The sequence below is a fragment of the Pteropus medius genome, unplaced genomic scaffold, assembly GCF_902729225.1.
Source record: "Pteropus medius unplaced genomic scaffold, Ma_sr-lr_union100, whole genome shotgun sequence".
NCBI classification, from domain to species: Eukaryota; Metazoa; Chordata; class Mammalia; order Chiroptera; family Pteropodidae; genus Pteropus; species Pteropus medius.
In genome coordinates, this window is record NW_024355526.1 from 377,000 (window position 1) to 390,554 (window position 13,555).

Below are 13,555 nucleotides of genomic sequence, written 5' to 3' on the forward strand. Positions count from 1 at the left end.
TATGTGCTTACATTAAAGTATTTACAGTATGACTTGACTTTTTAAATACCTGTTACTTTCACCTAGAAATTAGTAGCTCATAAAAACAGGCACTGACACCCCGTGGCGTCTGCTCTGTGAAGATGCGCAGGGAAAGGGCTGCCAGCGAGGTCTGCGGCCCCCTGCCGGGCAGAGCCACGGTGGCGGTGGGGACCTCGCTGTCTCTGTTAGCTACAGTGACCAAAACTACAACTTAAGAACGGCGATCCCACCCGGCGGCCCTCAGACACGGCCTAGGCAGAGGCAGGCCTGGGTCTGTCTTCTGGAGATGGGGCCAGCGGCTTTCTTCCTGGGACCAGGTGTGGCCGCAGATAAGGAGGGCGACTGAAGCCCAAGGGCACCCCTCCCTCGCCATCTGCCCCAGAAGACTCTGAGGCAGCTCTTCCCACTATCAGCTGGAGGCCTAGCCGAGTCTGGCCTGCATCTTCTGGGGGAATGACCTCCCTAGCCTTTCAGAGCAAGAAGAAAAAATTTAATCCCCCGGAACTAAGGAAGGAAGAAATGGCAAACTGGAACTTGAACTTGACGTGGCTGCCCATGGAAAGAGCACACTCAGCAGAAGGCCTGAGGACAGGACGTGCCCTCCGCCACGTAGGTGAGCTCTCCACACGGCGTCCCGGGGCCAGCCGCTGGGGCAGCCCCCCGCGAATGCCGAACCCTGGCTCCCCCGGGCCCTCCCCGCACCGGAGGGACAGCACGGAGGAACGTGCACTCCCCGGGACATCCAACTCTGTCCCGCAAGACGCTGAGCAGACAGGCGCCCCTCTGCACCGGAACTCCGTTTTGTGGGGCGTCTTCAGCAACCTCTGAGCTTTCCGGCAGGGCTGGTGCGGGTGCCCGAGGAGAGAATGCCGGGCACGCACGCAGGTGCGTCTGATGGCAGCGTGACACGTAAGCCCCACCTGAGAGGGGCCGCCATGCTCCCTCCCTCTCCAGCCCCGAGAGCAGAGCCAGGTTTCCCCGTGCCAGTCACATGAGCAGCAAGCCAGCAGGGCATCGGCCAGCCACCTCGGCCACGACAGACAACCCGTGACCGCGCCTCCTTTAACTATGGGCTCGCACAGCACGTCTAGTGGCCTCCCCCTAATGCGGATCTACCTTTTCTTCTGCGGAGACGTCGGCCATCTTGGGAAGTGGAGATGGCGCACGCTTCTTTATTAACAGCAAGACATCTAGGGAAAAAATACGTCCGTCAAGCTGGTTATCGCTTTACACCCATAAAACGGCGAGATGCCCCGAGGAGAGTAAAGCAGGGGCTCCCCGGTGCCTCCTAGACCGAGCGTCTACACGAGCCTGCCCTCCCCTCGGCATTCACGTCTGCACGCCCCCGGCTCAGGTACAGGCTCCGGGCCCAGCAAGGACACGGCGGAGTCCCCAGAGGTGACCAGCGCCCAGGAGGCATGCACGGCCCAGCCTGACGGCCACACGGAGAACCGGCCGACACCACGCAGCGACTTATCACTCCCGCCAGCCCACTCTGCCGTCCGCGGGGCTGGAAGTGTGTGGCCAGCCACCGACTCCCAGGGGTCAGCCCCCCGCCCCCAGCTCTGAGCTCGACCACCGCACTCGATGGAGGTCTATAAGCAACACTCCCAGTAGTTTCAAAACAGGTTAAGGGAATCCAGAATCAAAATCATCCTCTGAATGCCACAGAGAAAGCAAGGTTTTCACCCTAACGCCTCTGGACACAAACTGAGCGACTGGCTGGACGTGAGCGTAACAAGAACGCTTCCTCGGACGTGAGACGCCTGCCAAAACTGTACTTTCCAGCCCAAAACAATCCCTGCAGCAGCCCTGGAGGCCTTGGTTGTGCTTTGAAACATCTGGTATCTCGGATGGGTGCCGGTTTGGGCCGGTTTTCAGCGACACTGCGTCAGGCGCACTGTTTTACTGAGCGGAAAGTCAAACCCCAGACCGGTTTCCTGCTCAGCTCCAACACGAGCCCCGGCTCGGCACGGAGGGGCCTCCCCTGCGCACCCCTGCTCCCACCCCCGCGAGCACTGACCTTGGTCTTGGATGTTCTCCTCCGAGATGGTTCTGGTGTCACTCAGCACCCTCTCTGAAGCAGCGTGTATTAATTTGTGGTGCGTTACACTTTTGGGGTCTTCTAAGCTCCCATGAGCACACTGGGGGGAAAAAAATCAAATATTTCCAGATAGAAAGTAAATAGACCCTAATACCTATTTGAAAGTTCATAAGACCCGGCACCCCAAGCCACACCAGGAATTGACCAGTTTTCCTCATGAGCTAAGAAATGAAAGAGTCAACAAGAGCGAGGCAGTGTCGCCCACGGCAGAAGCTAAACGAAATGCCGCAACCCGACCCCCTGGGCCTGCGGTCTGTCCACCGACCCACTGGGACTCCGGAAAGAGGGTCACAGCTTGACGTGGAAACCCTGCGGTTAATCAGTGGCAGCCCAAACTGCTTCCTTAGGCTGGAAAGATCCAGACGGTAATTGTAAAACGAAAATAGGTCTGTTATGTCCTGAAAATTTAAAGATCTAAGAACAATTTGTTTTCCTTTGTTTGCCACAGAAGGGAGCTGAGAGACAGCGGACGGCAGCGAACGGAACGGGGGCCTGAGCACTTCAATGCTCGCAAAACCCCGAAGAGACCAGCCTGGAGTCGGCTCAGCTCCTGGCTCACCAGATGACAGCCCCAGCGATCCCAAAGCAAGCTACAGATGCCGCAGGGAGCTCAAAGGGGACCGACTGGCACACGCAGCTGTGCCTCACTGACCAGGGCCCCGGAAACCCTGGAACATGGCAGGGGACGGGAACACTGCCGGCCTCCCCTCCACGTGGGAGGTGTGAGGGGCAGGACCCAACGCACGGGGCACCCTCCGCCCCCCCATGGGCGGGGCCTGGCAGGCCCTGCTCATCACCCCACCCAGCCCTCTGAACGCGCTGGCCCTCTGAACGCGCTGGCGTGCTGCCCATGGTTATGTCACAGTCACAGTCACCAGACGACGAAGTGCTGTTCCCCTCGGCCTTCTGATCACCAAGCAGCTCAGCACTTCGTGACGGGCAGCCAACGCCACGGCCGGGGCAGTGGGTGTTCATGCCCCAACCTGCTCGCTCACCGCTGTCGGCTTCAGCACCTGACCAGCTGCGCCCCTCCCGGGAGCCGGGAGCCGGGAGCCGGCAAGGCTGAGCAGAGTGGGCGGAGCGGGGCACACGGAACAATTTAGATAAGACCAGTAGAGGCTTCTGCAGCCCGGCTGACACCCGCGGCTGACACCCGCGGCTAGCAGGGAGGCTCAGAGACAGCAGCACACACCCCGCCACCAGGAAGAAAAGCCTCGGCGTGTGCTCCGGCTCTCAGCCCTGGCATTCTAAGAGTAACTGGATTTTCAGTAATCCAACACTGAAACAGGAAAAGAGGCTGGGGGAGGCTTCGGGGCCATCGCAGATGCCCACAAAACTGGCCAAGCGGCGGGAAAGGGGGCACTCGGCCGGCAGCAAGGGTCACTTCCACCTTTTACGACAGGGCAGAGAGCCACCCCGCCTCTTCCCCTGAGGAAGAAAGGCTCTGCTCCCACCATGTCACGGGTGTCATTTTTTAGGCTCGTTCACCTCCTACTGACCCCACACAGGGGGGACAGTTCGCATTGTCCCCCCTCCACTCCTGAGGGGCGGAGGACGCTGGGGACCACACGGTGACCCCAATCGCACAAAACCCTCTCCAGCAACATGGCACTCCGCTCCTAAACCCCTTCAGTAAAGCCACGCACTCCCAGGAGCACTGCGGGCCAGGGATGCCCACACTGTCCCCTCATGGGGAGGAAAAGAGGAAGTGACACCGGCTTAGCAGGCACCAAGGGGGACCTAGGAGGGACAGGAGCTCAGACACACACCCGCCTCACTGCCGCACCAGCATGACATTCGGGGACTGGATTCCGGGATGACAGTCAAGCACACGAGTTGAGAATTCCCTTTCCACCTCCCGCCTCCGACCAGCTGGAGAGGCAGTGAGCCCACAGACCGGACAGTGGGCGGCCGGCTCGCTCACCTCTCCACGGCTCTCGGGGTGTGAAACCCTGTGGGTCGGACCTCCACACCTGGAGGGACTACAGAACAAAATCTCCATTTAAAGTAGGGTAATCCCCCATCTCAATACTGGCTGGAGTAATAACTACGGGAAGAAAATAATTAGCATCCTACTGAAACTGGCTGCCTAATTAACCCCTCGTGCTCCTAAAATTCACTAGCAAGCATCTGCGAATCAATCAAACAGTTTTCATTTCCTGTTCCCCTTGTAAAATAATTTTATAATAGTTACGTAGTTCTGTACCATGAGTCAGCTCCCCTAAACGCCACACCATCTGGCCCCAGACCCCTCCAGGCCGGGCCTCAGCCGGCGACACGCCACGCTGGTGCGGTTCTGGCAACCCGTCCCCACTTCCTCCAACAGCCCACACATTTGTGGTGCGCCCACTACGGGCCTGGTCCCCCGGGAGCCCCTTCCAGGCCGGGAAGGACAGCGCATCTTGGCGCCTGGTCTCAGGCCGGGCGCCCACAGAGCCCCAGCCTTCCCGCTAGTGAGGTCCTGGCGGTTACTACAGGGCGAAGCCACACCGCTAGGGCAGGAGACCGAGAAGGCGGCCCAAACACACCTCCCTCCAGCATGTGCGCAGAGCCCACTCTTCGGCGTCACTCACACCCAGCGTGTCCCAGAGGGGCTGGCTCTTTGGCCTGCCTAGGACAGAACACCTCCACAGAACTAACTCACAAAGGTGATGCAAAAGTATCTCTGTGGGTAGTTACCGCAACCGGGAGTTTATCCTTGGAGAGGACACTTCGCTTTATTTGGACAAAACACCTTGTCACAAGTATAGATACGGCCCTTATCACGTGGGATCCACTCTGAAAGCCTGAGGCCTTCTTTAGCCTAAATTCTGACAAGGAAACAAGACAACGAGCTAAGTATAGTTTCCTTAGGCAGCCAGAGTCACAGATGTCCGCCCGCCTTTTGGAATGGAGTTGACTGAGATACGACCATCACGAACTAGTTCCAAAAATGAGCAACCCAAGGGATTGACTATATATACAAGGAGTATTTCACATAAAAAACAAACTTTAAAAAGTTATCTCTCGGCGAGGAGACACTTCTCCTTGGACCTACCCACTTAATCAATTCAAAGGCCACGGAGAAAGCAGCGGCACTATTTTAGGTGACCTCAGCTAAGAGGCACAAGTGGCCAGAGCCAGGTCCTGGCAGGCGTGCCAGCCAGTGGGAAACAGCTCCAAGGGGCAGGCTGTGCAGGGAAGGGCAAGGGGCCTCCCCACTGTCGGTCACTTTCTCCTGGGGCACTAACTCCCAGCACAAATGCTGGCCAACCAGGAGGCCCTGCTCCCCGCCGCGACTTCGCGCCCCCGAGCCTCGGTTTCCGAACCTGTGCCTACCTCCCGAGTTGCAGAAGTTAAACGAGAGGGCGGAGTTTAAAGCGCTCAGCCCGGTGCCCGGCTCGGGGAGGAGCGTCTAGGAGGTGCTGGGGGTCGGGAGGGCGGGTGGCTGAGAAAAGGGGCCGGAGGCGCCGTCCCCAGCCCCGCGGAGGGAGAGGGAGGCACGGAGGCCTGGGGCGGCGCCGGCCTTACGTGCTTGAGGCAGCGCTCCTTGAGCTGCTCCACCGAGGTGTCCTCGGTCGCCTCCTCCAGCCACTCGGCGCCGTCGGACGCGCAGATGTGCAGCCGCAGCACCTTGCCCGCGAAAATCTTCTCCTCCTGCACGAACATCGCGCCGCCGCCGCCGCCCGGGCCTGCGCCCGTCGCCCGGGCCCTGAAGGTCACCGGGCAGGGCGGGCGGGGCGGGGGCGGGGCCAGGCCGCCCGCGCGCTCGCTCGCGGGCCGCCGCCGCCCCGCCCCGGCTCCGTCTGCCGGCCACCTGTCACTCGCAGCGGCCTGAGCGACAGCCTCGCTCCGCCGCCGCCGCGCCGCCGGGAAGTGCGTCACAGGGCGCGCCCGGGGCACGCCGGGAGATGTGGTTCTCCCGCGGCCGCCTCGCTCTCGCCGCCGCGCCGGAAGTGCGTCACAGGGCGCGCCCGGAGCATGCCGGGAGACGTAGTTCTCTTGCCGCTCCCCTGGTACCGCACCTGCCTGCGCTTTGCGACTCCGAGCCGCTAACCACGCTGGACCGTTGAGCCTGCTGGCCCGTTTGGAGATGGGCTCCAAGTGTAAAATACACATCGGATCTCCGAAAGTTACCAAGAAAAACAATGTAAAATACAGCATAATGTTTTAATATCGATTACGTGTTGAAATACTAGTTTGGCTGTATTGCGTTAAGTAAAATATATTGACGTTAATTTCTCCTGTTATTGCTTTTTAAAGAAGTGGCTGCTAGAAAATTTTTAATTGTATATGTAACTGCTGTTGTGTTTCTTTGAACTGCATTGCTCTTGAGCTGCGTTTCCTCAAGGTGTAGTCCCCAGGCCAGCAGTGGCGGCAGTGCCTGGGCACTTGTTAGCAACTGGGGTTTCCTGCCGGTCCCAACCTTCCCTCCCAAGGCCTCCCCGGGGACCGCAGAGCCGCCGGCTACACTCAGGCGCGCTTGTCGGCACCTGTAGGAAAGGAAACAGCCTCTCATTTCCTGTGGGGTGACAAACATCGGTGCTGCAGACAGGTGACAGACCTGCACCCTCTCGCTCGTTACGTTCATTCGGAAAACCTAGCTGAGCAGAGATGAGCACAGCGCGGGTCCTGCTCTCGAGGCGACGTGGGGAGACAGTCCCAGCAGCCGCTGCCTTCGCGTCTCGTCTCCACACCGGTTCGCATGCACATCCTCGTTCCTCCTTCGTGACCTTTCCAGCCAATTCCGAATTCAGTCGGTCCGGTCTAGTGTTTGCTGAGTGCCGCCGCGAGCCAGACCCACCGCTCACTGGAAATACAGTGATGTCTGAGGCTGGAGACCGTCCTGGGGAGGGGCGTCCCATGCAGGAGACAGAAGTGCAGACTGTTATGCATCTCACAGGACAGAGGAGACCCGGGGCCAGCAGGCCTGCGGGAGGCGGGGTAAAGAAGAACAAAATCAAGAAAGACATGAATGCTCCCAGTTCGAGGGACGGGGCACAGGGCACACTTGGATGAGCAAGGGCACATCCAAATGGACGCCGCGGGAGGCGCTCGAATGTGCAGGGCTGAAGTCCAGGAGACTTGGGTTCTGGCCGGGCACCGAAAGTCTTTGGGAGGAGCTTGAGCTGCCCTGGGTGGTGGCAGCCAAGGGGATGACCCCTCTTCCTGTGGTCTCCCCACGGCCCCTGACTCACACCTGACTCAGCCCCTGGAGCCCGAGCAGCCATCAGCCAGGCTGGGAAGGCTGGGGTGCTCCAGGTCTGGCCCAGAGGAGCACCCGCCCTGGCCCTCCTTGCCCACAGAGTGGCCCACCCCTGCGAGGTCCCAAACCTTTCAACAGTGGTGCCTCAAAGTGGCCACGAGAGGGCAAGGGCGAGCCGTGGTCCTGCCCGAGAATGCGCGGGTGACAGGGGAGCTGGTTCCAGACATCTCCCTCAGAGTCACTGCTGGAAGCCTGGGGGGCAGAGGGTGTGCCCGACTCTGAGGACACAGCGGCTTGTCCTGTGGGAAGGTAATTACGTCCCCCAGGGAAGGTAATGGGAAGAGGCAGTGTAGGATGACTAGGAGACCACTAGGCAGCAAGCAGGGGTTGGGGGTGGGGGCACCGAGGCACTCCAACAGGAGGGAGCAGCCCCCACCGCCCCTGTGGGTGCACTAGGGAACCCAGTCTGAAAAGCACAGCTCTGGCCGCACGCCCTGCAGTGGGAGACCCCAGCCCAGAAAGAGGAGGGTCAGTGTCTGATCACTCACCTGTTCTCAGCAAAGCCAGCACCAGGCCCCGCTGCTGCTTCATCCCGCCCCGCCCCCCAATCTGGCCTCCAGCACCACCTCCCAAAGGCCACCAGATGAAAGAGTGTCCTGTAGGGTGGAATGAAGGCTCACAAACCAGGGGCTTCAACCAACAGGAATTCGCTCTCCCCCAGTGCTAGAGTCCACGAGTGTGAGATCCAGGCGTCAGCAAGGTTGGGTCCCCAGGGCTGCGAGGGAGGGGGTGTCCCAGGACTCTCCCAGCTCCTGGTGTCGCCAGAAACCCTCGGGGTCCCTTGACTTGGAGACACCTCGCTCCGATCGCTGCCCCATCTTCCTTGGCCTCCTCCCTGTGTGACAATCTCTCTCTTTGGGGTCTCTGTGCTCTCTAGGTCTTAGGAGACACCTGTCACTGGATCGAGGGCTGCCCTAATCCAAGACGACCTCATCTCGAGATCCTTAACTGATTACATCTGCAAAGACCTGATCTCCAAATAAAGTTGTTCTGAGCTTCCGGGTAGACACGAGTTTTGGGGGACCCCTACTCAGTCTGCCGCTGAGAGGTCACGGACGCTTACCACTGTGGGGTGTGTTTGTGCCTGCACGAGGGGAGCCTCCCACCGCCTCTGGCCTCATCCTCTGGGCTCCGAGTGGAGGTCGGTGCCAGTGTCCCCCCCCCATGTGTGTGTGGGGGGTGCTGGGTACAGCTGCCTGCACCCACCCGCGAGGAGCCGAGGCCCCAGTCCCCGGGAGCCCAGGAAATGCAAGTGGTCCCAAGGTTAATTAATTATTACATTAAAAATGCGCCCTCGAAGGGGCCCGAAAACAGGAAAGTATTAATCACCCATTTCCTCCTCAGAGTGACAAGTCCATTTCCCTAAACTCCTCCGCTGCTGACTTAACCGAATGATAATCTCCAGGCTGCTGCCGTCCCCGAAGTCACAGCTCATGAATATTCCGGCGTCGCAATTTGCTTTTTAAAAGGACGGACTTATTATTTCATTTTTAAGTTTGCTGTCATGAATAGTAATGTTGCAGGCCCCCCGAATGATGAAATGGTGCTCACTGTTCTGGTCAGCCAGTTCCCGGGAGCCGGTCCCTGCCCCGTGGGGGACAGGGTGGGATGCCAGGCCTTCTGTCCTTGGCTCCAGACACGCGGTCAGCCCATGGGATAAGGCCGAGCGAGCTCTTGGTGTGCTGTGCCCTGCCTCTGCCCTTGGCACTTCGCAGTTTGTGAGCCAGTCTGCCCTTGGGTCCCACGTTCCTGTGGCCCTGTGGATTGAACCACAACCACATCTCTCTCGGCAGATGTGGTCGAGAACACACGGTGTTCCTGTGTGGTCGAGCCCACCTGGCCACCCCTCCGCCAGGCTTGAGTTCGGGGCCCTCCTGGTGCCCCTCAGACTCAGGACCCCTGGGGTCAGAGCCCAGGGCTTCGCATCTCCCCGGTGTTTACTCTGCCCCTCCCTCCTCAACCACAGATCTGATTGTTTCGGGGACCCCAGCCCCGAATTCAGGGCTCGCGCAAGAGCAGGCAGTCCGCCAAGCTTTCCGTCATTTTGAATGAATGAATAGATGAATGAATGAACTCATCCTGGAGGGGCCGTGACACAGGTCCGCCCTGAGGACGACAAGCATTTACAAGCTGGTCCGCTGGCAGAGTTCCTCCCCGGGTACACCCTCACTCTCCATTTCCCACCACAATGACACGGACTACGGCGAGGGCGTGGGACTCGGACCTCCAGGGTCCCACAGGGCACTCTGCGGCGACTGCAGCGTGGCGTGCAGGCCCGGGGTGGGGCCGAGCAGTCGCTACATCGGGGGGTGGGGTCCTCCTGCGACAGTCGCTGTTGGAAGCACAGGCCAGCGCTGGGGAAGCGGGTGCCTGTGGGCGGACAGTGTGGTGCTCACATAAGGCTTTGATGACCCAGGGGACAGACGGCTGTCCCGAGGCCAGGGAAGGCGTGCTGTCATCAGACGCCTCTAACCTTCCCTGGGAGTCTCGTGGCCGAGAATGAGTGGCCGGGCCTCCCGAGGCTCAGTTTCTGGAAGGCTGTGTGCTCTCTGCTGAAACGGCATTTGTGGAACTCGAAGCTTTGTCTCAGGAACGCCGTCAGCCCTGTCAGGGGGACCTCAGGGGGCAGAGCTGGCTCGTGCACGAGTCCTCGCCCCCTGCCCTCCCACTAAATGGCAGTAGCACATCCCCTTGCTTCTCTGCAGCAAGAATGGTGAGCTCCCCCGGGGACTGGGGCCACCGGGTGAGAACGAGGTGTACGGACGTCTCCAATGGGAGCACAGAATGTCCCTCCTCCCTGAGCTGGCCTCACCTGCGCCCCTCTGGCCCTGGCACCGATGGGCACCCTGTTTTAGGAAGCCCCAGTGGCCGCAGGTGGAGTCAGGAGACCCAGAGAGGGGCAGAGCCTTCCCAAGGTCATGGAAGGGGGAAGGTCGGTGCAAGGAGTGAGCCGCAGGCTCTAAGGGCTTTCGCCATCTCCTTCCCCCCCACGGGGTGGGGCAGCCTTTATGTGCACGGCCTCGGGGAGGAACGACAGGGGAGCCCTGCAAAGCCAGACGTGCAAAGTCCCGGCGAGTCTCGCCAGGCACCTGCCTGCTGCCGCCAGAGCAAGGTGCGGGCGACCTCAGAAAGGCCCAGCACCACCCACTGCAGCGCCTGGTCCAGATTCCCGCCCCGCCCCGCAATCGGGCGCGGCAGTGTCTCTCTCCGAGGTGCTGAAACGCTCCCCCTGCACCTGGCCAGACTCCCGGCCGGCGTCGTCCCTTCAACCACAGGCCACCTGTGGATTCCTGTCCCGCCATCGCTCCCTGGACACACAAGGCCTCTTCGCCCGTCCTCTTCACCATTCTCGTCTTTTTATTTTTATGTTTAAAATCGCGGCATGTTAGACACAATAAAAAATCGACCGTCTTACTCATGCTTAAGGGCACGGTTCAGTGGCACTGGCTCCGATCCCCTCTTCCAGCCCCGGCCCCACCGCCTACTTCCTGTCTCTGTGAACGTGACTCTTCCAGGGACCTCGCAGGACTGGGGTCGCACAGGATGTGTCCTGTGACTGGCTCGCTTCACACACCGCACTGTCCTCGAGCCTCATCCAGGTTATAGCAGGCGTCGGAATTTCCTTCCCTCCCAAGGCTGAATCGTGCCCACTGCGTGGAGGGACTCTGTCCGGTCCGAGCGATCCTCGGTCTCCGGACTCGGGCGGTTTCCACTCTGGGCTCCGCGAATGATGCGGCTGAGGACCGCGGGTGCCGACCTCTGGTGAGACCCCGCTGGCAGGTCCTCGTGGTGTGTGCCGGAAGCGGGCTCGCCGGGTCCCTCGGCCATGCTGCGTCCCATTTTTCGGGCATGGCCGGACTGCTTCCCACTGTGTCCGTCCCCTGGGTGCCGCTCGAGACCCCAGTGGCCACATCCCGCCGGCGCTGCTCGTTTTTGGGCTGCTCCGGAGCAGCCGCCCCTGTGGGCGCGTCCTCATCGTCTCTCCCTGGCGTTTTGTGCTCCGTCTCCCGTGTGTTCAGAGGCAGGTGGGCTGGCGGCCGAGATCGAACAGATGTGGATCCAGCCGCTCACCCTGAGGCTCACCAGCCACAGGACCGTAGACGGTGTCAGGGCAAGTGAGGGGTGGCCCTGCAGGGGGCCGAGCCCACTGTCACACGGGTGACTGAAGAGCCGGGAGGCCATGGAGGGGCTGGAAGGGCTGCAGAGATGGGCAGGGGCAGCGGCTCTCCCTCCACCACTGTCTCTGAGGATGGCACCTGGGACCCAGGGGCTGGGCCACCTGTGGGAGCTGAAACCATGGAGGGCGGCCGGTGGGAGCCCCACAGAGCCCCGAGGGTGCACGTGACAGGCACGGTTACGCGGGAGGGAGGCGGTGGCCGCTGCCCCTCACCCTGCCGCTGGCCCACACGCCGCGGACACAGCGATGATCTAATGCTTCTCAGTTCTGCGATAATGGCCTCTGACGACGCACACAAGAGCTGGTGCTTGGGCCCCCAGCGCAGGAAGCATTCGGCGCCGTTTCTGGGAACACGAGACAGTTAAGTGACTTCTTTGCTGAATATTTCATGATTTACATTAATGGCTTTCTGGTGTTTTTCATAACAAAACTATCCACATTCTGATGGGTTAAAATGTGGTTATTCCAGCCACTCTCGCCCCGAACGCCCGCCGTCTCCGAGCGCCAGGCCCACTCGTCCCTCTGTCGACCTGCCCGAAGGCCCACAGGACCTTCAAGGTCCCTGCGTTCTCAACAAGGCTCCTGTCCTCTGGGACAGGTGTCACTCACCTGCTCACCCGGATGGCCTTTCACGCAGCAGGGGCTCAGCCATGCGGCCGGAAGCTCGTGTGATGGCTCCGGGCCACAGCGAGGGTGGGGACAGGGGCTGGAGGACCTGCGCTGGCTCTAGTCCCGACGTCCGGTCATGAAGCTGTGACTTGCCCAAGGTCACGTCTTACTCAAGAACTGCCTGGCACCCCACACCCTGGAACATATTTTTTTAATGTATTTTTTAATTAAAGTCCATACTTTATGCAGATTTCCTTAGTTTTTACCTAACGTCCTTCTCCATCCCAGGATTCAGGACCCCACGTGACAGTCAGTTATCTCTTTAGGCTCCTCTGTGACAGTTCCTCAGACTTGTGTCTTTTTGACCGTTTTGAGGACCGGTCAGGGATTTCGTAGAGTGTCCTTCCGTTGGGGCTTGTCTGGTGTGTTTCTCGTGGTTAGACGGGAGTGGGTGTGGGGGGGAAGCCCCTCTCGTCACATCCTGTCGGGGGTGTGTGCTGTCACCCGCCTCATCACTGCTGGTGTCGACCTTGGTCACTGGCTGCGGTGTGTCTGTCAGGTTTCCCCCCTTTCCACATTTCACTCTCTGGGAGGACAGAGCCGTGTGCAGCCCACCCCGAAAGCCGGGGTCGCGCTGCCCCGGGGGTGTCCGCCTGTGTTTTATTTATTCGATCATTCGTTTACATCGGGGGGGGGGCTCGCGGGTGTTTATCTTACTTCTGGGTTAGAACCCTGTGCTACATGGGCTTGCTTGACCTGTTCAGCTCTGACCCGGAGGGGGCACACCCAGTAGGCATGTGTCCCTTGCACGTGTCCCTTGCACGTGTCCCTTGTACATCTGTGTGGGTCCGCCCTGCCTCCACGTCGTAAACAACATACGTAAATTTTTTAATTATGGTAAAATACACATAACGTTGACCATCTTCACCAGGGTGCATGCACAGCTCAGTGGCATTGGGCACAGTCACACTGTGTGTGGCCGTCACCACCGTCACCTCCAGGACTTTCTCATCTTCCCAGACGGGAACTCTGTCCCCGTTAAACTCTCACCCCCAGCCCCTCCCCCAGCCCCGGCCCCACCGCCTACTTCCTGTCTCTGTGGATCTGGCCCCTCTGGGGACCTCTCGTGAGTGGGGTCCCACAGGACGTGTCCTTCTGTGACCGGCTCGTTTCCTGAGCACCGTGCCCTCCAGGTCCATCCACGCCGTGGCCGGTGTCAGGACTTCCTTCCTTTTCCGGGCTGAGGAACCCTGAGAATTTTTGACCGCCACAGAACCTGTCAGCCCCCAAGAGGAGGTGGGCAACCCCCGGACACCGGCAGAGGGGGCCATCCCACCCTCGGACCCCCGGCCGAGGTGTTCCGTGGCTAATGCTTCTCCACACACAGCTGTCATCAGCT

At 60.2% G+C, this 13,555-nt stretch overlaps 2 protein-coding genes across 4 annotated transcripts in view; both read right to left on the minus strand.

Moving 5' to 3' along the window:
• Nucleotides 1-5,973, minus strand: part of UBAC1 (UBA domain containing 1) — an 18,713-nt gene extending 12,740 nt beyond the window's left edge. Inside the window, exons 1-3 of one of the 2 annotated variants that reach the window (XM_039858809.1) lie at nt 5,636-5,973; nt 2,045-2,165; nt 1,138-1,211 (exon numbers count right to left, since the gene is read on the minus strand). In XM_039858809.1, the coding sequence (XP_039714743.1) occupies nt 1,138-1,211; nt 2,045-2,165; nt 5,636-5,773 (333 nt within the window). In that variant the 5' untranslated portion in view covers nt 5,774-5,973. The remainder of the gene's footprint in view (nt 1-1,137; nt 1,212-2,044; nt 2,166-5,635) is intronic. The other variant, XM_039858808.1, reaches the window with a different exon arrangement.
• Nucleotides 5,974-6,111: 138 nt separating this feature from the next.
• LOC120599729 (uncharacterized) lies at nt 6,112-8,707 on the minus strand. Of its 2 annotated transcripts, none has more exons than XM_039858811.1 (3): nt 8,434-8,707; nt 7,439-7,609; nt 6,112-6,914 (listed from the first exon to the last, which is right to left on the minus strand). In XM_039858811.1, the coding sequence occupies exons 1-3, from the start codon at nt 8,534-8,536 to the stop codon at nt 6,451-6,453; spliced, it is 738 nt and encodes a 245-aa protein (XP_039714745.1). In that variant the 5' UTR covers nt 8,537-8,707; the 3' UTR covers nt 6,112-6,450. The 2 variants fall into 2 exon arrangements, with proteins under 2 accessions (XP_039714745.1, XP_039714744.1); XM_039858810.1 differs by having other exon boundaries at nt 6,112-7,034.
• Nucleotides 8,708-13,555: the final 4,848 nt, after the last annotated feature.

Bases quoted from the DNA above. Each gene is read 5' to 3' on its own strand.
- LOC120599729 (XM_039858810.1), bottom strand. From the start codon at position 8,536: ATGGGGGGGGGACACTGGCACCGACCTCCACTCGGAGCCCAGAGGATG. The intron at 7,610-8,433 runs GTAAGCGTCCGT...ACCTTCCCACAG, and splicing joins CACAAACACACCCCACAGTG to GACAAGCCGCTGTGTCCTCA. The intron at 7,035-7,438 runs GTTTGGGACCTC...CGCCTCCCGCAG, and splicing joins TGAGGCACCACTGTTGAAAG to GCCTGCTGGCCCCGGGTCTC.